Here is a 26,085-nt window from a genome sequence, read left to right as displayed (position 1 = left end):
TAATTACACAAATAATAATACCAAAAAGTTACCTCACTTTGACCAGATACTTGGAACCTCATAACAAATATATTAAGACTGAATACCCTAAAGGCACAGTGATCCCATAAAACTTACTTGTCACTTGAGAAAATCAATGTATCTTTATCAAGTTATGGGTGAGGTAACAATTAATAAGTTATAAACAGACTAGTGGAAAATGGGTATCACTTCAACAAACACTATAACTGTTTCCCTGGCTCTATTTCACCTCGATAAGTCTCAGGTGAACAAACAGATATATCACTTACCTTGTAGGCTACACATTCATTAATTTCTCTAATTACTGGTGGTCAAAATGAAAAGCTGTGCTTTTAAAACTTTAAACAGAGAAATTTATTTCTAAGTTCAAAAGTTATATGCAGAGTTCACAATCTCAAAAAGATTTACTGTTATCCGACAACAGTGTAAGATTTAAGTATTTCTTAATCAAGTTTAATTCACAAAACTTTAATTTATTAAGAAAGCAATTTGGTTAAGTAAGATTCAAACCATTCACTATCACTCAAGTTTTAAACTTACACCTGATTAACTAAACTCAGCACAAGTGTTCACCAAAATATTACTGACTGGAATCTATACAAATATTCTCGGAAATCTCAATAATAAGTATGCACTAACAAAATGCTAAGTAATCACCAGCACAAAACTTTGTAAAACACTAATTATAAAATTAGAGTAATATGATGACACAGAAATATAAGAATGAAATATGCAAAAATGGAAATATACAACAGCCATTTCACTAAGACAAAAATATGTTTAAAGATTATATCAACCTTTCAAAAGATTACCTTCAATTTTAAAAAAGGTTAAACTCACATCTTTCTAAGACCTTCTCAAAGACAACACTGCCAAGTCACAATGACATACACAAAGATATATAATTAGCAGCAAGACACATTAGAACTCACTATAAGAGAAATTATTCACCTCTTATCAAAATAATAATTCTCTTTTACCTAGAACATCACTTTAACTCTTAACATAATAAAAACCAGTAAACATCACATTACCTTTTTAAGTGTTTCACCATTATACACTTTACACAATGCTTGCACAATATGAATACCTTAGATTATTCTTACAAAATGTATAAACCTCTTGGGTGAGTTTAACAAAACTTTTACAAACAGTAGAGCAGCCAGTATAACAACCTTATACATGAATGGTATTTTGAGAAAGAGAGAGAGAGAGACACCCTATTGCCAGCAGCCCCTGTTCCTAACTGCCTGTTTCTTATTCAGAACTCCTCTTTTATCTTCAAGCCCTCTCAGAATACATGATACATAAAGTGTACATTCATTATACATACAGGTATACATGTACAGTATACATACAGGACTGGAGCTTCGAGCGCCTTATCTTGGTGATTGACATCATCCGCTCACTCCAACCGAGCAAATAAAAGGGAGGTATTTTGGACCAAAACTGGCTCGCTGTCAGCATGTCAACTTCATCTCTCTCACTTACTCATTCTCTCTTTCTAAGATTATGAAAACATAATAGGCATAGCCACAGCTAATAACCATGGAACAGGCACACAGAACAAATGCGTAACAGGCAATTTGCCGATGGCTGTCAAGTCATCAGATAAGACAAGAGGCCTCTGCCTTTCTCCAAACACGACTTTGTCCAAACACTTATGTCAACACAGGATGTACTAAGCGATACGAATCTTACCCTCTCTCTCCACAACTCTTTAAGAATTCAAGTCCATAACACTAATATACTGCACCATATATTAAACAAATGAAAGAAAAACATATCAAAACATTATAAGATTACATGATACACAATTTATCTGTAAGAAAAAAACATATCTCACAACAAATAACGAATCTGCAAGCAAAACATCAAAATTTTCACAGAGACACATATTATATTTGTAGAATGGTTTTACATATTATAATACCTTATAATATTTATATATATATATATATATATATATATATATATATATATATATATATATATACATATATATATATATATATATATATATATATATATATATATATATATATATATATATATATATATATATATATATATATATATATATATATATATATATATATATATATATATATATATATATATATATATATATATATATATATATATATATATATATATATATATATATATATATATATATATATATATATATATATATATATATATATATATATATATATATTTATATTATATATATATATATATATATATATATATATATATATATATATATATATACAGGCGGTCCCCGTTTACGACGGGGTTCCGTTCTTATACTTGCGAAACCCGAAAATCGTCGTAAGCCGGAACATCGTCGAAAATCGTCAAAAATCATAAGAAAATCTTACTTTTAATGCTCTGGGTGCATTGAAAATGATGTAAACTGCATTATTATTGAGTTTTACATCAAAAACCTTCAAATTATGATTATTCTGCCATTTTGGGGCCATATTTCTTCCGTCGGATCGTCGTACGACGCGTCGTAACCCGGAACATGCGTCGTAAGCCAGGAAATAATTTCTGATGAATATATTTGAAAAGCGCAAGTAACCTCGAACGTCGTAAGCCGGAACCGTCAGAAACCGGGACTGCCTGTATATATATATATATATATATATATATATAGCCACTAACACCCTTTGATATTTAAATAATTCTACATTATGAATAACTTACGTTCAGGCAAATATATGTTTGTAACTCCATCGGCCAGGATTTGAGCTTATGCCTTTTGGGTTCGTAAAGCTATCTGAGCCCCATATATAGTCAGACCATTACCAGTCTTGACTAGAAAAATAAAATGTATTTCTAATGATTTTGTGGGGCATGTTAAACAATTGTTTTCGTCCACATTCGGTTTCCTGGTCTTTGAGTAATGTATCGGAGTTAGCTTCGGTAACCAACAATCATCTTGTTCTTACCTTTCCTTGTTAAGGAAGTCCCAAAAATTTTTAATCAGCTTAGCTTCTAGTGTTAGTTTTCCTGTACTGTCTGCCCTGTCTGGCGGAACCAATCAGTTTGGTTTCCCCTCATCAGGGGTAGTGTTGTGAATTCCTCACCCTAACTTTCTATCTACAATTGAAGGTCCTCATTTTCGGTGGTCACCTTGGAAAGTACTCCCCTTTTACAAGGTCTGTTTCTGTGTCCAGTTTTCTCCTTGCAGGCTTTTTTAGACAGGACCTCGCAATTTTGTCAGGTCCTCTCCTTTAAAAAAAAAAGGGGGGGGGCACTGTCATTGGGTCTGCTATTAGGCAGGAAGTATTTTCTTAATACAAGCCTATTCAGGTGCTATTCTAAGCTCATGATCTTAGACAGTGACCACTTACATTATTTTCATTACATGAACTTAGAGGACCTTACTAATGTTCAGGGTAGAATTCTCCTAGTTTTCAACGTTTCTATTTAAGTCTTTAATAGCATAAGAATGATGTTTATTTCTCTGTTATTATTTCACGGGTGACACGGGACCCCGATCCAGAAAAAGGATTTTGACAAAGGAAAAATCTATTTCTGGAGAGGGGCCCGTGTCACCCGGTGACCCACCCTGTTTTTCATTCTCTCCTCCTTGATAAACTTCATTCTAGTGAGGTGGGTGCTAACATGGAATGCGGCTAGTGTTGCCTTGTATACAGTCCGCGAGTAGTGCATGGGCTTGTATCGGCACCTCTCTCGTTGGGACTTTTGACATTGGGAATCTCTATAGGATAAGGTTCCGTGTTTTTGTAGTTCACCCTTTTCCATACACGACTCCATCTAGTGGAGCTCGCTCTGGGGGTAGTAACTCCAGCATTTCATTTAGCTTTCTCTGGTATCTAGCAACGGAATTACCTAGAAATAAGTGCTGAATGGACTATTTCACCGGATGACACGGGCCCCTCTCCAGAAATAGATTTTTCCTTTGTCAAAATCCTTTTTATACACAGACGTTTTATGCCACTACCAAGTTTTCTGGTTATGATTCCATTACATATATGAGCAATTGTCTTTCTTACAAATTTTTTATTTTCTTCCTATACAGTATATAGCAGAGTTATAACTTCCACTCAAATTCCTATGCTGAAAAATCTTGGATAGAATCCTTTTTATGACATTATTATCATTATCATTTTTCAGAAGATGAAACCTATTCATATTGAACAAGGACACAAGGGCCACTGACTTGAAATTCAAGCTTCCAAAGTATATGGTGTTCATTAGGAAGCAGTAAAACGACGTAAAGGGAAATACATAAAGAAAAGATTCCACTATTTAAGAAGAAAATATATATTTATAAATTAATAAATAGATAAACATGTAGTAAAATGCAAGGAGAATATCATTGCATCTTCACTTGAACTTCTGAAGTTCCAATTGCACGACATGTTCTGGGAGGCTGTTCCACAGTTCAACAGTGTGAGGAATAAAGGACCTCTGGAACTGAGAAGTTCGACAGCAAAGCACATTTACTGCATATGCACTTCTAAACAGGGAACTAATATTTAATGCAGAGAAATGGCAGAATTTACTACAAAATGACTCTAAATCTTACATATTTCTTGCAGGTCGAGGCAGTGCTTTTTGGAACTATTAATTTTTTACTAATACTGGTAGCCACATGTATCATCAAACCAGCAGATGGCACATTACATGCTGGTCTTGACAAATTCTACAGTTGGTACTATTACTGTAAGTATATCTGACTCTTTACTGGCTTGTACCTCTAACAAAAAATCATTTGATACATTTGCCACTAAATCACTCGTCCTTTGATGTAAAACAAATTTGACTGTGGACATTATTTAGTCGAGTACTGTCCAAACAGAATGTACCATAAATCTACCAAAGATCATCACTGAAGACTCTGTTTCACGAATGTTAGCACCTGAGTACTGCAAAGTCCAGTTAACCCGCACAACTTGAACTAGCCTTCAATCTTGTAGCATGACCACCACATACACATCTCTTGTGTCCAACCTATACCTGTCCATCATGCCTCTTCTCACACTACATCCCTCTATGACTGTATTCCCAATCAACTACATTACACTGACACAGAATGCACCTTTAATGAGCAAGGTAGTAGAACCAGCTGGTACTTTTTTGCGCAATTTATCTTCCTTCAATATGGAGGACATCTCTCTAGTGCACTTTTCAGAATCGAAACTTGATTTCTGTCATCCATAACAGGCACTGATAGTGATAATGACAGACTCTTCAAAGTAAAGATTGAACATTACTGTCTTAATTATGTCACACCATGAAGGCATAGATTTCTAGGTCATACCTGGGATGTACTAGGGCATCTATGTTCCAGGCTCTGGATGAAGTGATCATTCCAAAAGATAATGTGGATATTCCTGATGAGGCTGTCTGCAAAACTTTGCATCTTCCCATTACAAACCTCACAATGATATCTACCTTGTTGGCTTCAGCTCATAGAAATAAAATGTCACACCTAACCGTGTGTCCCTTTGGAATGTCACCTATACCACTATGGTTGTATTTTACATCATAATAACAACACTTTGCCTTCTAAAAAGAATAAAAACAAAGGCCTTTCAACCAAATAGTTACTGCCTTCAGCTCCATTTGAATATATGTTGTTCATCACATCCCTGAGGGGTGAAGGTGCATTTATGCATCTCTGGAAAAATAGACTCTCTGGGGAAGAAGAAACTAGTGTACTATTTGCCTTGTGGTTCTGAGGATGCTGCTTCCACAGAAATTGTCTCTGAAAGTCATCTGAAGAGACTACTGGGAATCTGTTAGGATGAGCTGATGACAATTTGCTCATCTGTATTTGAAGAATGTGGCTGTAAAGAACAAGCTTCTACATGAAGATTTTCCGAGTTATCTGAGATTATAATATACTTGCATGTGGATCTACAGTAGTCCCAAAAGAAACTTGCATCAAGGACAAAACCTCTAGGTCCTACTTTCTGTTGTACTTTTGTGTACACATCCATCCTATATGTGTAATCCTTTTGGTAATTCCAAAAGCAATAATTCACAGTCAACCTAAAAGTACTTTTTCTTGTGCCACTCTCACTTTTTCTGGGTATACTAGTAGACCAAAAACTTTGCCTACATCCTGCAAGGGCTGAAGGAGGTGCAGGTTCAGCAGACCGAGTTCTGAGATGGGGTGCTACCTCTATATCTTGGTGACTCCTAACATGTAGCAGCAAAAACATGGAGAACTGTCTAACATCCTCTTCAACATTAACATAACTTTGCTACCCAGTATTTCTTAAAGCCTTACCTGTATGAGACAATATTAATTGGCTGAATAACAGCTAAAAGTCACCTCTCTACAAAACATTTCATAATTATGAAGCTAGATGGGCAAAATTTTTGCATTTACAGTACCAAGTCAAAGAAACATCTCCCAAATAGCATCTCTCTTCCTGAGGATGAGATAATTAACATATATATACTACCATCCAGAGAATAAGACTTAGGGTGCCTTCATACATCAGTAAAACATGTCATAGACACTGTCACAGACATATGTGATAGTGTCAGAGATGTGTATGGGCCATTGTCCAAGAAAAATCTATTCACATGTCTAAAGCATTGCTTCAGTCTCACTGTCAAAAGTATCTTGTCTATACATGATTCAGTCTCTGACCTGCCAGCAAAGAAAGAGAACTTATCAAGCTATTGTGCCAAAGTAATTAGAAACAAAAGCATGAATTTTGGGTGCACCAGTCTTTGTCAAAGATTCTAGGAAATGGCAAAGGATTGTATCAAGAGCATGAAACATGATGATACTGGTTTGTAGGTTACTCAGTCGACAACCTAGTGATAGTCCAAATAAGTGTTTCATTCAATTGTGCAACATTTGTCAAAGGCTTTTTCAGTGATGGTCATTGAGTTTATGACAGGATTCAACCAAGAGGGGAAGCACTTTCCTTAGCCTTGAGTGTTCTCTGATGCCTTGGCATTTTTTTACCAAAAAGGTAGTGCTTGTTGGACCTACATGTTTGTTGGACCTAGAGTCTTCCATACAATGTAGAGGTCACAGAAGGGAGAAGAAAGAGTGTGCTGTTACCTCCTGGGGCGAGAGAGGCTCTTGTTATATCTGCAGTTACTGTGTCTATAACTATGGCTCTAGTACAAGTGTGGCTATAGCTATGAGAGCTGGAGCAGCTGTTGTAGCTTGGAATGTGGCTTTCATTGGGTCATGGCTCCTGTTGTTGCAGAGTGGATACATAATTGAGAGCTGGAAAGGATCTCAAGGTTATGGCTCCTAGAATGGTTATTGTCATGCCCTGGTCACTGGAGCAGTTATGACGATGAATTCTGGATTAGTCATGGTTCCAATCATCGGAATAGTTCTGGTGCTCAAAGCTGGATCAGCTCTGACAGTGAATTCATCTGGCATGTCCCTGGTCATAGCTCTGGTCATGAATACTGAAGCAGCTTTGGTCTCCATTCTAGTTGCAAATGCAGTCCTCAAAGTCAGGTGGTCTTTAATTTGGTTGTTGATTTGGTCAATGAAAAGACCCTGATCCTGCAAGATACAGTAGCTCTAGTCCTGAAAGCTGAAGTAGCTCTGATCCTAAAAACTGGAGTGGGTGTGTTTGTGACCCAAACATTAGCATGGTTTTCTGGCTTTGGGTTGTGTCTGTTGATGCAGCTCTGTTCGTGAATACAGGTACCAGCACAGCTCTGGCTATGGCTCCTGGCACTAGCACAGACTTGATTCCTGGCATAGGTCTGTCCTTGGTTCCATCCACTAGCACGGCTCTGGCCAAGGCTCCTAGCATTGGCACAATCCTGGTCTTGGTGCAGATCTGGTCTTAAGTCACAGGAGTCCCTAGCACGGCTTTCACGGCTCACAACATTGGCAAAGCTCTAGTTACAGCTACAGTCATTAAGATGGCGTTTGTATTGCAATCCAGCATGGCTCCAGTCTAAGTTATGGTCACTGGAACATCTATCCAAGCCATGTATGTGCCTGATCTGGCGTTCACTGTGCTTAATTATGGGATTATCGTCGGAATGCAGCACTCCTTTAAATACAATAGTGTATCCAACTGAACATTACTTGACACTGCGAACCTATGCCAGAACTATCATCTGAAATGGTCCATCTCTATGGCTTTTGGGAGCTTGCCACCCAGTCAAGAAAATGAGATCATGAGTCATTCTTGACCTTTCCTTCCGCTGCTACTCATGTTCTTCTTACAACTCCTGTACTAAGAGCTACTTGCTCAAGTAGGTTTTCTTATACCAAGAGGAAATATGACAGCATGATCTCATCTCCAATGAACAAATTCTTTGTCCTTTGACAATGAGCTTTAATATCTTCCATGAGCACGCTTTTTTTCTGTTTTTCATACAGACCTATATTTAGCTTACTTAGAAAAAAGGCTACAATCCTTGGCTCTTACTTTCAGCTACCTCTTCTTTAAACATTTCCGTGTTCTTGGTCATTATAATATAACAATCTGTAATCCCGTCTTTCTCTGCTTGCGTGATCATTATGGTTCTTGCAACCTTAAATGTCAGTACAGCATCTAGCCTGCATCAAATCCTTGCATTTTCCTTAAAATTTTTCAAGTGAATTGGCTTCTGCACTTAGCCATATTTTATGACTAATTGCTAAGTCCTGCACTATCCCTACCTCTTGGAAATACAGTAAGCATTGGTCCAGCATATCCCAAATATTGCTGATAATTCTATACCATCAGCCTTCATCTTACTACTTTTACTTCTACTATCACTAAAGTATTCAAAGCCTTACTCCACTCTCACTTTTTTTATACACCAGCAGGGCTTCCATGAGGCAAGATCTGAGGACTTTTCCTCAGTTCCTTTTCTTCACAGGGCTCCAGAAACCTTATTCCATTACTCTTGATATCTTTAGAGCATTTAACATAAGGCTTATTTAGTCAAGCTTGTTGCTTATGGTCTTAATCCTTCCTTCTGTAAACTTTCTAGATTTTTAACTAATTACTTAATAACTGTTGTTGACATCACAACATTTTTCCTTTCCTCATCTATAGTGGTGTTCCTTATTCTTTTCCTTCTTATTAACAACAACCTTGAAATATAACTTCTATTCATGCTTTTGTTCGTGATTCAAACTTTTATGTCTTCTTTCATTACATCCTCTTCCATTATTTACACTAAAACACTAAAATTTTAACTGATCTTTTTGTTCATCTATCAACTCTGATCTTGAGAACATATCCTAATAGGTATGCCATTACTTACTAAGTAAAGTTCAGTGCTTCCAAGAGGCAACTACTACCATACTTTCTCACCTCTACCACTCAATTTTTTTATCCCTTTTTTTATGACAATTGGTTCATTCACCCCTTTATCGATTCTTTTGGTTCAGGGTACTGTATTTTAAAACTTCTTAGAGCAACCACACAGCTCACAGGTGTGCTATTTTGATACTTTAAATCCTTTTCTTCATTTAGTGATCAAAACTTTACAATGACATTGTAACCCTGCCTTTCCCTCTTCTCTCAATATTCTTCCTCTTCACTGCAAGGTGGCTTCTGTCTACTGTGAAGGTAATATTTTACCACTGTCCTGTCCTCATGGAGAGTTCATCTTCTTAAAAAATGGCCTTGTAACATCCATCAGCTTACCCATCAACCCACCGCCTCTCTTACTCCCATATTAAGCACTGTTGTTTTTATTCCAACTATATTTTCTTTTGGCCTGTGTTAATTGAGATTATTGGGATGCCTGGCCCACTGACCTGAACTACTGAACATTATTCTAATTGAAAAACAGTTTCCAGAGCAGCATAGGTCAAATTAACTACATGTCAAGCAGTTGTTACAATATCTGGAAACTAGTGAACTGAGTAAAAAATTATTCTGCTACTGTGCATATGGAATGTATAAATACACCACTTTTAAAATACTCACAATATCTTTCAAATGGAATCTAAAGTATTTCCTTTGCTTTTTTTTTTTACTTTAGTTTCTGTCCACATTTAAAATGAGTAGATATCAAACATGGAAGAATGACTTTGAGAAATATTTATATTTAAAGAAATACTGTATATAATATATCCCTCACAATTTTTACAGCTGTTAATGGCTCCTGCACTGATCGATATGGACAAAATTTTACTGTCCCAGACTGGGTTACAGATGACTATCCATTACTAAAGAGACCAAAAGAAACGCTGCCAGAAGCTAATTTGGCATACCAAATTTCATACTTAATCCTGCATGCATTTTGGTTCATCTCTGCATTCATTCTTATGTATGGTAAGGCTACATCTAAATAACTTCTTACTTATTAAATACTCAATATTTAAAATATCATGTACAACTTACAGACCCCTGTTCTACAAAGTTTGAGTTTTGGCTCAGGCAAAACAGACCATTCAAAAAGTTACTTTTTTCTGTTCACAGTGCTACAAAAATTTCATGGGTAAGTGGTAAAAACATAGTTTGTTATGATAAATTACATGTTTTGAAAACTGAAATTGTCCCAAAACACTTGATAAAACAACGTACCCATTTAAAAACTATCTCTTACAAAACTCTTCATTACAGATAAGAAAACTGGTTATCATTGAAGCACTCCTTTTAATTGCAAAAAGAAAAAAAAACCCTCATATGACTGACACAAATTTTTTCATACTTAATTTCATATTATGAAATCAACAAAAAACTATTAAGTCTGATCTCTGCACCTATAATTTATAACTTATTAATTCATTAAACAGAGTCCATTTTAATTTTGAACCACTTTTTTAAAAATTACCGTAATCATGAGAAAACTAGTTTTTACAACAGACCAAGTTTTTTTTATACTAAACCATCTGTGGTCCGACATTCCTCAGGTTCAACAGTCTTGTGTCTAACAGACAGAAAAAGATAGTATTGCACTGCATGAGCAACCTGGATTCAAAAGTATCCCTCATTCATCTTCTTTACTTTTCAATGTAAAATGTCAATGAGACAGCCAAATTCGTGGAGTTGGAACGAGGGTGTTCCTTTTATGATTAATGGGTTTGTTTGAAAATGTTTTGTGTTATGAAAACAAGGTTTGTTTCATCAAAACCCTATCAATCATATATGCACCAGAATTGCTTTTTAGACTGAAAGCCAATATGCCTGTAGAATCTAAAAGAGCAATTGGGAACTGGTGTAAGTCAGGAACAAGGTTCTGGCAACAAAGTTTTGCTCATAGTAAAGGTTCAATCCATGAGAAGTAGTAGCTAATAACCTTAGATGCCTATGTTTCTCACAGGAGCCCTGGATAAAGGGTGAAAATTGGCTAGAAGAAGTCAATGATGATGAATTCCAGTCCTCCCTTAAGGGCAAATAAGGCCTGCCATATTTACTGCTCACAGTGAATACAAATCATACCATAACTGAGTGATGACCCTCAAATACAATGTTTTTCTTGTAAAGGTAGCCTGGCATGTCAGATATATGCTCCCATATATAAAACAATTCAAATTATATTTGAAGGCAACAGGAGTACAGTAGGCACTCATAAGGATCTGTCTCAGCTAACATGAGATCATGTTATTAGCAACTAACTTCTTCCTTTGCCCTTTGAGGAACAATAAGTTGTCACCTCTGAAGTCTCTGGTACTAAACGGATAAAGTCTGACAACCAACTCCGGGCGGAGCAGAAGGTCAACTTCCCTACTTGTGCAGGGTGAAGTGGAACTAGTCCTGGGCACCTGGATTGTTACTTTGAAGGCAAATATAAATAACACCCCATTGATGACCATTTTCCAGTGTGTGTGTGTGTGTGTGTGTGTTTGTGTGTCATTTCCAGACAGCACATGACTCTCAATGATTCATCTCACAGTTGCAAACACCAGTAAAGACACTTCTTGAAGTGATTTGTATGGAGTCTTCATAAGACTTGAGAACCAAGGAGAGATCTAAATTAGGTCTGAGCAACCCACACCACCTCCCTGAAGTGCTGGGTGAACCTCTTCAACTATACTAAAGAATCCACATAGGGATCACAAAAGTTTCAATACCTACAACATGGTGGAACTTCAGCCATAATGGTAGAGATTACAACTTCTCGCATAGTCTTAAGAAGAGGACAAAGCCACCAACTGAAGGGATAATGGAGTTGACTAGGTCAACAACCTGGAATGGCAGCAGCTGGCTATAAAGTTTTGCTGGATAACCTACACACATGATAAAGGGTACTAAGGTTGCTATAGAATCTGTAGAAGTGCTACTGCTTGAGAAGCAAGGAAAATAGGTGCACAAACTATGCCTGCTGTAAACAAGAGGGAGTTATTAAGAATCATTCTCATGTTCCTGGAGGCTATGTCAGGGTGAGAATATCTGTAACTATATGGTCAGTCACAATGAAGGATAAAATTAGGTCTCTCATTCTCTCTCTCTCTCTCTTATAGTTACATATAAGTACAGTAATCCATTAATTATCTATACAGTAGACTATACAGAACTGCATGTATGTAAAACCGTAAGTTCCAGCCTTTTTTCTCTATATTTTAACTTCACAGTACTGTACAGTACATGTTCACTTTATACTTTTATACGACACAGTATGGTAGGTACTTTACATACAGTGCACTATCATACTGTACAAAAGCAAAACACTAAGTTTGTACCTGTTTTTCTATTTTGTCTCTTCACAGTGCTATATATATACACTATGCTTAAAACAAAATGCAAAATAATTAACAGTATTGTCTACACAAAATAAAAACAAAACTTAATCTCTCTCTTTCCTGTTAGCAATGCCAAAACTGTGTATGTGAGCCATATTTTTAAAAACTTGCATGGAGAGCTTACAAGTCCTCTCCTTCCTCCACTAATGTCTCCTGTTCCTTGACGAGGTCATTAAGTGGCAAACTGGTCACACGAGGTGTTAAGGTGCATAGATGGTCATTGTGAGGTCAAAGAAGACAGAACTGGGTACTGATTGATTTATTATCTGGGCATAAGGTATACATAGCAGTGTGCGGATGGAAACGTGGTGCCCAACCCCAGGTCTCCATGGCCTGCACGCTGAGTGAGAGCAATTTGTGTTTGTTAACAGTCAATCAAATAACAATAACAAGAGACATAATGTACACACAGTGGTAAAATATATATTGGCGAAAAGGCCAGGAAATTCTACATACAAATATATACATGAGATTCCTGCTGCGTTCATAGATGCAATACATGATCGTAATTAACGGGTAAAGAAGACGTCTTTACAAGTACTCCCCCCAAGACAATTATTGTAAAATAATGACTGGAAGATCTGTTGAATGTTAATCACGGTATCTTCTTGGGAGCAGGAGCTGACCCTGAGTTCTTGATATCTGCGGTTGTGGGGCGGTTTCGACTGCCGAGGTCTCCTGCGGTTTTGCCGGGCAGATGACATCCTTAGTACAGCCCTTGGAATGTCCTTGACCTCGTTTCAGGATGCCAATTTCTTCATCCGAGGTCTCGTTTTGTGGAGGAATTCTGGGACGTCTGCCAGTTTCCTCCCAGGTCCCGTTGTCCATTAGGAAGTCTGGCTTTAACCTGTCAATAGATATCCAGTCTTCCCACCCATGGATGTTGATGAGGTAGGCCTTGGATGTTCCACTGACGACTCAGCATGGTCCTCTATGTGGTCTGGTCAAGGGTGAGCCGTGGGTGTCATTCCTCATGAAGACATGTGTACAGGTTTTTAGGTCTTCTGGGCTGAAGTTACGGGTCCTGTCCGCGAAAGTCTTCTAGCAGGGCGCGAACTTCTTTGCAATTTCTCTTAGTCTTGGAAGGAGTGTATCCGGGTCGTCCGGCTCCATGGGGAAGAATTCTCCAGGTATGGCCAATGCTGTGCTGCAGACTTTTTCTGCGGGAGATTTCTTGCCGTTTGCCCTTGGTGCGGTGCAGAGACCCAGCAGGACCAAGGGTAGCTGCGCCTTCCAATTCTCATCAGTGCAACATGCCATCAGAGCTGTTTTCAATGAACAGTGGGTCCTTTCCACCATACTGTTGGCCGCAGGGTTGCATGCCGTCGTACTGTGGAGTGTTGTCCCCATCAGGTGTGCTAGGGAGACCCAGAGTTCCGACAAGAATGCCAGGCCCCTGTCTGTAATTATATAATCCGGCACACAGAAACGGCTTATCCAACTTGACAGTAGGGCTTCTGTGCAGGCGCTTGTTGATGCTTCTACCATTGGGGTTGCTTCTGGCCATCTTGTGGAACGGTCTATGACTGTTAGGAGGTATCTGGTGTCCCCTGATCCCTGATTGCGGCAGAGGACCTACAACATCTACGTGGATGTGCCCAAAACGCCATCGTGGTTGAGGGAAGTCTCCAATGCCTGATTCCATGTGCCAGGTGATCTTACTTGTCTGACGGTATGCAGTTCTCCGCCCATTCTCGTACGTCCTTCCTGATCCCGTGCCACATAAATTTCTCTGTCATCAGGCACATTGTTGTTCGCCCTGATGGATGGGACATCCCTGGATGATGTTGAACGTCTGCTTTCTTCGTGTTGCGGGTATCAGGGGGCGCGGGTGGCCTGTGCTGGTGTCACAGAGAAGTGCTGATCCGGATCCACCTACTGGCACGCCTTCCCACCTAAGTGCGATAAGTGCCGTGCAGTAAGCTGCCGTTTCTGGGTCTGCAGCCTGTTCCTTCGCCAGGTCTTCTTAGTCTATGCCCAGGTGGACTGAATTTATTTCAATCCTTGACAGGGCGTCGGCTACCGGGTTCTTCTTGCTTGGGATGTAACTGATGGTGCATCCGAATTTGGAGATAGCAACCAGGTGTCACTGCTGTCTTGCCGACCATGCGTCTCCCGCCTTCATGAATGCATGTACCAACTGCTTGTGGTCTGTTAGGATGGTGAATGGGCTGCCGTCCAAGAGGTACTTAAAGTGCTGCACGGCTTGGTAGATTGCCAGCAGTTCCCTGTTGAATGCACGATAGCGGGTCTCCGGCGGCTTTAACTTGCAGCTAAAAAATGCAAGGGGGTGGGGGGAATCATCTACTATCTGCTCCAGCACAGCTCCACAAGCGACGTTGCGTGCGTCGGTGGTAAGTCTCAGGGGGGCGGTGGGTCTTGATATGTTAAGGTGGTGGCTTTGGCAAGGGCTGCCTTCATCTGTTCTTGACCATGCTGAGGAACTCCTGCAGGGACTTGATCGTTTTTGGTGTTGGAAATCCTTCACTGCATCCACCTCGGAGGCCATGGGGCAGAACCCTATCGGAGAGACCTCATGTCCCAGGAAGTCTACCTTCTCCACTCCGAAGGTACATTTGTTGAATCTGACGACCACTCCGTTCTCCTGAAGCCGTTTCAGTACAGCCCAGACGTGACCCAGGTGCTACTCCGGGGACCTGGAGAAGATCAGGATGTCGACCACATAGCAGATGCAGAAAGGTAGGTCCCCCAAGATGCTGTCCATCAGGCATTGGAATGTGGCCCCAGTGTTCCTGAGGCCGAAGGTGGAGTAGGAGAAGGTATATGTCCCGAACGGCGTGATGATGGCTGTCTTCGGAACGTTGTCGGGGTATACTGGTACCTGAAAATAGGACATGAGCAAATCCATTTTTGTGAATATACTGGCCTCGTGCAGGGCACCTGTTAGGTCTTGCATGTTTGGCAGGGGATAGTGGTCCGGTGTTGTCACTAGGTTCAGCCGACGATAGTACCCACAGGGCCTCCAAGAACCATCTGGTTTCTTCACCATGTGGAGGGAGGATGCCCATGGACTCGATGCTTTTTGCAGATACCCATCCTTTCCATCTCAGCAAATGCTCGTTTAGCATCCTGGGGTTTCTTGAGCGGCAGGCGGCGGAACTTGGCATGTGTCAGCAGGTCTGTGGTGGAGATGTGATGATGGATGCTGTGTTTGGCCTGGGTACCTGGCACCTGATGCAGTTCTGGCTTGAAGATATCTGGGAATTCGTGCAGGAGGGCGCTGTATTTGTTCGATGAGATGGAGAATATGGCAGGCATTCCCGGTCCAGCTGAGAATGGTCGGGAGTGGCAGGTTCTGGTATCCAGCGGGCGTTTTCGGCCGACGTCTACTAGCAGTCTGTATTGTGCAAGGAAATTGGCGCCTAGTAAGGGAAACTTGACATCCGCGATGACGAAGAGCCATTCATATTTATGGCCCAGGATAGATATTCTGCGGGTCTGAGTTCCGTAGCAGTGGATGGGACTTCCATTTGCAGCCACTAGTGCGGCTGTGGCACCAGACATGCGGTCGCAGTCCTCCGACCGCATAGTCCCCCCGTGTCTATCAGCATCCTTCGTCCCAATATGGCGTCGTGGATGAAGAATCCTACTGTCTGGGATCCTCTAAGGTTTGCGGCCACTGCGGCTATGGGTGGCCGCCTTTCTAGTTTTTTGTGAAAGAACAGGGGGGGCTCTGCAATTCTTGGCGTCCTTTCCAAACCTCCGATGGAAGTAATACCAGGCTGGATTTGTCCTTGTCTTCTGCTGCTGCGGCGGCACCTTCTTCCTGCATACTGTTTTCGTGTCCCCCTCTTCGGCTGCTTCTGCTACCAGGCTGCAGGCTGCAGGTGTTGCGGTGCGCTTGGAGGCCTTGGTTGCCTCGTGGAGTTTGTGTGCGACACTCAGCAATTCGTCCATTGAGCGCTCGTCTGCTTCCATGATTTGTGCCCTCACCTCCTGTGGAAGGCGCCACGGGAATATTTCCCGCAACAAGCTGATCTCCCTCCTCCGTCCGTCTGAGTCAAAGCCTGGCAGCATCAGGAGACCTTGTAGTTCGTCTCAGGCGTCCCTGGGTGATGCGTCCCCTGGGGGCTGGTTCATCAGGTGAAGGGCGGGATGGGCTTTCTCTGGGATGGGCATGGAGTATGTGTCAATGAGTTCCTTTCGTAGGTCTTTGTACTTGAGTTTGCCCAGCTGCGAGTCCAACCATGGGGTGATTCTGTTGAAGACCTCCTTCGGCAGCGTTGTCATGGTGACGTCCGTTTTGGTTTCCTTATCCGTGATTTTAACTACACAGAAATGGACGTCTGTCCGTAGGAACCAGGATGCCGTATTTTGCCGCGAGAACGGTGGCAGTTTCATCGCCTGGGTTATTGCTGCCTTCGAAGGCAAGAAGGGGATGCAGAGGATCTGTGTGTCCTCGGAACAACTTTCTACTTCAGTGTCTGACATTTTGGGGCTCGTCAGAAGTCAAAACTATATGCCATGTGGTTCCGTTAATGACTTCAGAATACGGTCAACGTGAATTGTAAATGGCAGGGCCAAACCGTTCGAGAATGCCAGTACGTACCTGAAGAAGGTATGCCGTAATTAGGCCATTAGTGGCGTGGGTGTTCTCCGAGGAAGGAGCTTTCAGAGGTCTAGACTTTGTCTCCGTATGGTTCCGTTAAAGGCTCTCTGAAAGTAAAGTGGCTGTAGTGAGTCCGTTAATGGCGAAGCCAATACCGCTGTGTTTACCATCATTCCGGGTTCACCAATTGTGAGGTCAAAGAAGACAGAACTTGGTATTGACTGATTTTTAAGAGGTGCAAAAGAAACGAGCAGGATAAGGTTACTGCTACTTTATTGAGGATATAGGCGGTTTATATAGCAGCGGACTGACGTCATGCCAAGGAATATTGGGGGGGGAGTATTTGTAAAGTCCCCGCTAAGCAGGTTTTCTGTGGTGGGGACCCATTTTCTTTGCCTCTCCTAGGATCGCCGCTCCTAGGATAACGGGTCACGCAGATTCAGCCATACCCAATCATTTAAAATGATTTATGTAAATATTTACCAGCTACCAACTTGTATGTTATGTGTTTCTTTTTCTCAGGTATCAGAATGTATTCAACTCCGTTATTGTCCATTTGTGTAACTCAAAGTGTGTTTGTTTATTGTATTTATTGTCAAATGTTATTGACCTCAGGTCACCCTAGTTCTCATTGTATTCCTCGGCGTGAGAGGGGAGGAGATGGGAAAGGGGGATGCAAGAGGGAAGGGGAGGGAAAGGGAAAGGGGGAAGTGGAGGGGAAAGGGAGGGAAGAGGGAAGATGAGTGAGAGGGGAGGAGGAAGGGGAGAGGAATGGAAGAGGGGAATGGAGAGGGGAGGGGGAATAGGGAGGGGAAATAGAGAGGGGAAGAGGGATGGGAGGGAGATGGAAGAGGGAAGGGGAGGGATGGAAGATGGAAGGTGAGGGGAGGGGGAGGAAGGAAGGGAGGGGAGGGGAGGGGAGGGGAGGGGAGGAGGAGGAGGAGGAGGAGGGAGGGGGGGGGGGGGAAGGGAAGGGGGGAGGGGATGGAAGGGAGGGGAGGGAAGTGGTAAGGAGAGAGGGAGGGCACAGCTAAATTAACACTTGACCTTGTGCTTGGGAGGGGAGGGAAGGGGAGGGGAGAGGATGGGGAGGGGAAGGGGATGGAAGAGGGGAAGGGGATGGAAGAGGGAAGGGGATGGAAGAGGGAAAGGGAGGGGAGGGAAGGGGAGGGGGGACACAGCTAAATTAACACTTGATCTTGTGCTCAGGGACAGAAGGGAATGTGAAGGGGGAGGGGAGAGGAATGGGGAGGGGGATGGAGGAGGGAAAGGTAGGGGTAGGGAAGAGGGAAGGAGAGGGGAGGACACAACTAATTAACTTCTCCTAATGCCACTCGCTCTTTACACACATTAAGAAAATGGCGTCTCTTTCAATGTTGTGAGCAGTCCATACTTGAGCATCAGGAAATTTGAATTTTGAGGGCTAATCTGACTGGCCCACTGTACCTTTAAAATTCATTTTAAAAAACGAAGCCCGAAAAACACCCCTCCAGAATACAAGCTTTCAGGAAAACTAAGTTTCATGGCTGTATCTTTTACCGTTATTGCTCCACAGGTATGTTAGGATGCTCACCCACCCACCCACCCACTACCACATCCCCTGAACGCCAAAAATCGATATCTGGATCTCTGGAACGGTTTAATGGATTTCGATGAAACTTGGCACGATTAGAGACCGTAGCGGGAAACCTCTAAAGCCAGAGTTTCATCCCAGTCGGTTGAATATTTCCAGAGTTATAGAGGGCCAAAGTCGGGGTTTTGTGTACTACGAGTTCCTGGGTTTTACTAACCGCCAACTACCATGGCGGTTGATAATCAGACATTTAAAATGACGACACCTTTATCCTTGTCTGGTCAAGTAAGGACCAGAATATTAATTTTTACCAGCGTGTATATACATAAATATATATATTCATACACTAGCAGATGCTTGCTATCGCTCGCATTTGCTAGTTCCCATATCCGTACCATACCCATACCCATATCCATACCATACCCATACCCATATTTGTACCATACCCATATCCACATCCATAAATATGCCCATACCTGTACCATACCCATATCCTTACCATACCCATACCTATACCTATGCTCATATCCATTCTATACCCATACCATACCATTCCCATGCCCATACCCATATGTGTACCATACCCATACCCATATGCATATATATATATATATATATATATATATATAGGCGGTCCCCGGTTTACGACGGTGGTTCCGTTCTTACGCAGCGTCGTAAACCGAAAATCGTCGTAAGCCCGAAAATCGTCGTAAGCCGGAAAATCGTCCAAAATCGTCAAAAATCATAAGAAAACCTTACTTTTAATGCACTGGGTACATTGAAAACGATGTAAACTGCATTATTATTGAGTTTTACATCAAAAAAACCTTCAAATTATGATTATTCTGCTGTTTTGGTGCCATATTTCTTCCGTCGGATCGGCGTACGACGCGTCGAAACCCCGGAACATGCGTCGTAAGCCGGAAAATAATTTCTGATGAATATATTTGAAAAGCGTTTGTAACCTCGAACGCCGAAGCTTGGAACCGTCGTGAAACCGGGACTGCCTGTATATATATATATATATATATATATATATATATATATATATATATATATATATATATATATATATATATATATATATATATATATATATATATATATATATATATATATATATATATATATATATATATATATATATATATATATATATATATATATATATATATATATATATATATATATATATATATATATATATATATATATATATATATATATATATATATATATATATATATATATATATATATATATATATATATATATATATATATGGTTGGAGAAGAGAAATGAATAATCTCATGCTTATTTATTTAATAAATTGAAACTTTACCTTGGTGACTGGTTTAACTACCCGAGAATGGACGAGCAGACCAACAGGAATTCTTATATATGGTCTCCTCTCTTATAAAATCGTACAAGAATAAGCACACTTGCACGAGACAACCAATATCACTGTAAGAGAGGTTGCTGGCAGCACTTCGCTTCCACGCAACAAGTCGTTCCTTGGAGCATATAGTCCCAGAGACATGTAAAGCAATTGTTCAAGTTATGCAACACGAGTTTACAAAGGTAAAAAGCAACTATGTTGCATACACAGCATCCTGCACTGGTATATAGCCTAGTATACTGTACAGTGGGTCTATGATCCGTTAAAGCAGAATAGGTCCTTAAAACTACATTTCTGTAGCCAAGTAAGAGTACAATTTTCAACTTTTTTGCACACAAAATGTTTAATTTATACAGGGAAAGTTGAAATATTATTACAAATATTATCATAAACTTTATTTTATGTGCAGAAAACAACAGTGTAATTTAAACAATAGTACTAATACATACATAATACATGCACATATGTAAGGACTGGGATATGAGTGACATACTGGCTGGGTGTTTACTGGTTTATTGGTAGTTCCTTACTGAGATAAATGTACAGAATCTTCAAAGATGTTATTGACGCGTGTGAGCGGTAATGTAGCGTCTACGCACAGACAGGTAAAACAGACATAAAAGGTTCAGACATCTCTGTTTGTCGGCAGACAAACAGATGGCGATATCAAGAGACATGATTAACATACGGTGATGAAACATACATCAGTGGAAAGGCCAGGAAATTCTACATATGGCCAATTGCATGAGATTCAAGACAGATTAATGATACAATGCAACAGCATAATAAACGTGAAATGGAGAGACATTTGGCGTCTTCACAAACAGAAACACACGTACAGTTTGATACAGAAGATTCGTTGGAACATTATGAGTACATGATTAGAATGCTTGCATGACAATGCAAGTAGTGGTGATTGTACATACATTAAGACAACAATGCTTAGGGAGAAATAGACGGAAATATTGTATGGTTGAAATCGTGTTCCTGTAGGGAAAGAAAACGAGACGCTCCTGTTTTGTCATGTCCATTCCGATGATGACGATTGACGAACACAAACGTGTTTGGAAGAGGCAGCGTTGGCTCTTACAAGTACTCTCCCCCAAGACATGTGTAACGTCTGATTGTTTGGAAGAGACGGCGTCGGGGCGACGGGCTCTTACAATGTTCCCCCCACAAGCGAGGCATCGATGCGGAAATTGTCTTGCCGACAATTGTAGTTGGCTCGAAGGGCTTGGGCTAGGAGGCTGAAGGGCGGCACCGGCCAGCAGGAGTTCGAGGAGGACGGGAGCGGGTTGAAGGGTGACGTCGGATGATCCTTCGGTGGCCGGCTCGAGGGCTGAAGGATGACGGCGGCTGATCCTTGGTGGCCCGCTCGAGAGGGGCAGCAGCAGGCTGAAGGATGACGTGGCTGGTCCTTCCTTGGTCAGCTCGTCCAGTACGAGTGCGGGGGCGGCTTCAGGTTTCCTGGAGGAGGCGTCCAGGGCTCCGGTGGTGGGGTGGGTCATCTCGGAGGGTCGGACTTCTACTGAGAACTCAGGAACGGCGGGAAACAGCGAGGCGGCGAAGGGTCTGTCGGCGCGTGGGTTGTCATCTTGGGTCGGCTGGGTCCTTCGGGTCACTCCGGGGTCACCAGTGTAAGGACTGGGGTATGAGTGACATACTGGCTGGGTGTTTACTGGTTTATTGGTAGTTCCTTACTGAGATAAATGTACAGAATCTTCGAAGATGTTATTGACGCGTGTGAGCGGTAATGTAGCGTCTACACACAGACAGGTAAAACAGACATAAAAGGTTCAGACATCTGTATTTGTCGGCAGACAAACAGATGGCGATATCAAGAGACATGATTAAAATACGGTGATGAAACATACATCAGTGGAAAGGCCAGGAAATTCTACATATGGCCAATTGCATGAGATTCAAGACAGATTAATGGATACAATGCAACAGCATAATAAATGTGAAATGGAGAGACTTTTGGCGTCTTCACAAACAGAAACACACGTACAGTTTGATACAGAAGATTCGTTGGAACATTATGAGTACATGATTAGAATGCTTGCATGGCAATGCAAGTAGTGGTGATTGTACATACATTAAGACAACAATGCTTAGGGAGAAACAGACGGAAATATTGTATGCTTGAAATCGCGTTCCTGTAGAGAAAGAAAACGAGATGCTCCTGTTTTGTCCTGTCCATTCCGATGATGACGACTGACGAACACACGAACACACACGTGTTTGGAAGAGGCAGCGTTGGCTCTTACACATATACTATATATACATGTGCATGTGTGTTTGTGTATGTATGTATGTATTAGTACTATTGTTTAAATTATATTGTTATTTCCATGAAACTATTTCCATGAACTTGTTGGAATCTGTTATGAAACAGGTGACCTGGTTAACGTAATTTATGCCCAGGATTATTTTCTTTTGACTCTTTAATAAAACAAATGTTCCAGAAGGATTTGAAAGACAAAATAAAGAACACCCAGTAGATTTCGATGTTAATCTGTTGACTGTTTTGTGATCTCCAAACCTTTTTGTATTCCCTTAGGACTTATACCCACCATATACATACACCCTTGTCTCTGTATATCTTTAGTTTCTATGACCATGTCTTGGTAATAAGACGAAAGTACTTACTTAGCATTTCATTGTTTCACTCTTTCCTTTGTGGCTGTAACTTTGCTCACCACACACACACACACACACACACACACATATATATATATATATATATATATATATATATATATATATATATATATATATATATATATATATATATATATATATATATATATATATATATATATATATATATATAAGCAAACCTGTACTTCACAATTATCATTCAATGTAAGAGATGTATTTAAAAAAGTATCACTTCTAAAATGGCAGAGGAGCAAAAAATATGATTATAATAATCTGTTGATGTTGAGATATATATATATATATATATATATATATATATATATATATATATATATATATATATATATATATATATATATATATATATATAATATATATATAATATATATATAATATATATATAATATATATATATATATATATATATATATATATATATATATATATATATATATATATATATGTTATCCAGCCCGGTTCGAGGGCTGTCTTTATACTGAAGTATCTATTTTAAGAACAGAATTTAGCATCTCACCTTCCTTGAGATGCTTCTGGTAGCTGTAGCCTTACCTGGGTCAGCAGATCCCTTCTCTTTTCATCATCACAAGATTCTCTCTAAACCTATCTTTACACAAAGGCCTACTGGAATGAGACACTGAGATAGAAAATTAGACTTTATTAACAAATTTAACAAAAGTAACTCTTCAAAAACTACGATCAAGAAATGGAGTGACTCACACTCCCTATCAAAGGAACACTTTATTATAGGGAATACTTTTCCCCAAACCAGTATGGATATTATTTTACACCAAACCATAACAGTCAATGACCCCCCTGTCATCAAGCAATACAATAAGGTCGTAACGACCACAATACAAGTCATATAGTTGGTAAGATAATAACACCACTTCCCAAAGATTTGTCCTTCCAGGAAAATGTTCGAGTCTCCTGTAAGAAGAGCATTACATTATATTGGAATCCTGGAATGTTGTATAAAAAATAAACACTTAAAATGGAAAAAGGCATAATAAAAAACAGAAGGGTTTCACTGCAACATAAAAGGGATTTTGACAAAGGAAAAATCTATTTCTGAGGGAGGCCCCGTGTCACCCAGTGAAATTCCATACTAACACGAATTTCTAGGTATAAATATTGCTAAATATACCAGAGAAAAAAGCTTTCAGGAATGCTGGAGTTACTACCCCGAGATCGAGCGTCTTCTATATTGAAGACGTCGGTATAACCAAGGGTGAGTGAAAGAATCACAACCATAGAGCCACACTCGATAGACATCCCCATGTCAAAACCCCCGGGAAGAGCGGGGAGCCGTACCAGCTCCCACACTCACCAGCCCGCCAAGCGGCGACTCCAGCGCCATCTGAACTCATTCCAGACTAGCCCACCCCCAGGCTTGGCATGTGCAAGTAGGGGGGGTAAACCAGCTCCTGGGAGGGTCACCAGGTGACACGGGGCCTCCCTCAGATATAGATTTTTCCTTTGTCAAAATCCCTTTTCTGAGCTCGGCCCCGTGTCACCCGGTGAAATAGTGACAGAGAATCATGCCAAGACTGCAAAGCTACAAAAGAAAACAAAAGGTGATTAGAACAAAAACACACGCTATGAAAAAATAGATTTAATTATGATATCTCATCAAGGAAAAATAGATTTAATAACAGGTAAGTACGGGTGGAACAACACACACCCAACAATATAAAGACACAATGAAGAATATGTAAACTTAAGTCTAAGAGCAATACACAATGACAAAAATACAATATAATTAGGGGTGGAATAAAAGACACCCACAATATAATGGTATAAACAGGTAAATACAAATTTAAATCTAAGAACAATGAGATATATACAAAATCAGGAATTGAGGTACATGAAGCAAAATAAAAACCGCTCCAGTGCTTCTATCTTAATCTAAATTCACACCATATCAAAATCCAATCACCAAGACAAACAATAACCAGGGTAATACTAGCATCGATTATGAGGAGCAAGGCAGTGAGGCATGATTGATCCAGAAAGGCAGGCAGAGAAATAAATGAGGCAGGCGGGCGGGGGGGAAGGAAAAGGATTAAGAATAATTAAGGTGGGGGAATGACACTCCCCACAGCCACTGTAGAAAATTTCAGGGCTTCGAGTGATTTTTAAATAGTGGCGTTTAAACACTAGAGGTGATTTCCATCCCGTATACTTGGTAAGTTCAGCAAAATCCATATTATGAAAATAATTAGTAGAGGTAGCTACCGCACGGATATCATGAACCTTTGGGACTGAATCCGGGTTGGCTTGTTTAATAAAATACAGAATTTGCTGTCTTATAGCATTCAACGAAAGAGTTCCACCTTTTTCCCTGATAAAAAGAGGACCCGACTTACACTGTGGAGTTCTTTGTAGATAAGACTTTAAGGTATATACTGGACATAAGGATTGGTCCTGAGGAAGAGGCACCACCTTCCAGGGGGACCACCTGTCCTGGGGTCTTCATTTTTAGCTAGGAACCTATGATCAGGGGAAAGGAGGACTTCTCCGGACGGGAGGAAATCAACATGATCATCACCTCTAGCGAGCCGATAGCTCTGAAATTCTGGCACCTGAAGCCAAGCTAATCAGAAACAAGGTTTTCCTCAACAGATCTAGATAAGAGCATTGTGAGTTATCAGTATCAGCGGCTAATTTCAGAACATCGTTGAGGAACCAGGTAACAGAATGTGGGCGTGTTACCGGCCTCAAACGGGCGCATGCTCTAGGGATGGAGGAGAAGTATGAATCTGTAAGGTCGATTTTGAAACCATACAAAAATACCTTCTTTAAGGCTGATTTAGCTGTAGTAATAGTGGCCGGGGCAAGGCCTTTTTCAAACAATGATCTAAAGAAAGTAACCGCTAGGTTAGTAGTCATAGTTTGAGCTTCAGATGCCTTCAAAAAGGATGCTAATTTTTTGACTGCTGAATCATACTGTCTGAGAGTAGAATCCCTCTTATCAGATTCTAGAAACAGAGTGTTGACGGGGTCAATGTTTGCTCCCTTTTTTGCAGCAAACTTTATATTGGAGTGGGACCAACTTCGACAGGCCACTGGTTGTGGACCATGGTCGAAGCCTTGTCTTCATGATTCGCGGGATTGAAGAGACTCTGTCTCTGAGCCTGACATTGGCTCGTCTCCGCCACACTCTGTTT

The 26,085-nt window shown here is 40.4% G+C and overlaps 1 protein-coding gene across 1 annotated transcript in view; it reads left to right on the top strand.

The window, feature by feature from the left end:
- Positions 1-26,085, top strand: part of LOC136844466 (uncharacterized) — a 133,061-nt gene that overhangs the window by 20,675 nt on the left and 86,301 nt on the right. Inside the window, exons 3-4 of the mRNA XM_067113729.1 lie at positions 4,602-4,725; positions 10,098-10,280. Of these exons, the coding sequence (XP_066969830.1) occupies positions 4,602-4,725; positions 10,098-10,280 (307 nt within the window). The remainder of the gene's footprint in view (positions 1-4,601; positions 4,726-10,097; positions 10,281-26,085) is intronic.

Source organism: Macrobrachium rosenbergii, chromosome 12 (assembly GCF_040412425.1).
Source record: "Macrobrachium rosenbergii isolate ZJJX-2024 chromosome 12, ASM4041242v1, whole genome shotgun sequence".
In the NCBI taxonomy this organism is placed as follows: Eukaryota; Metazoa; Arthropoda; class Malacostraca; order Decapoda; family Palaemonidae; genus Macrobrachium; species Macrobrachium rosenbergii.
This window is presented reverse-complemented; position numbering and strand designations above follow the sequence as displayed.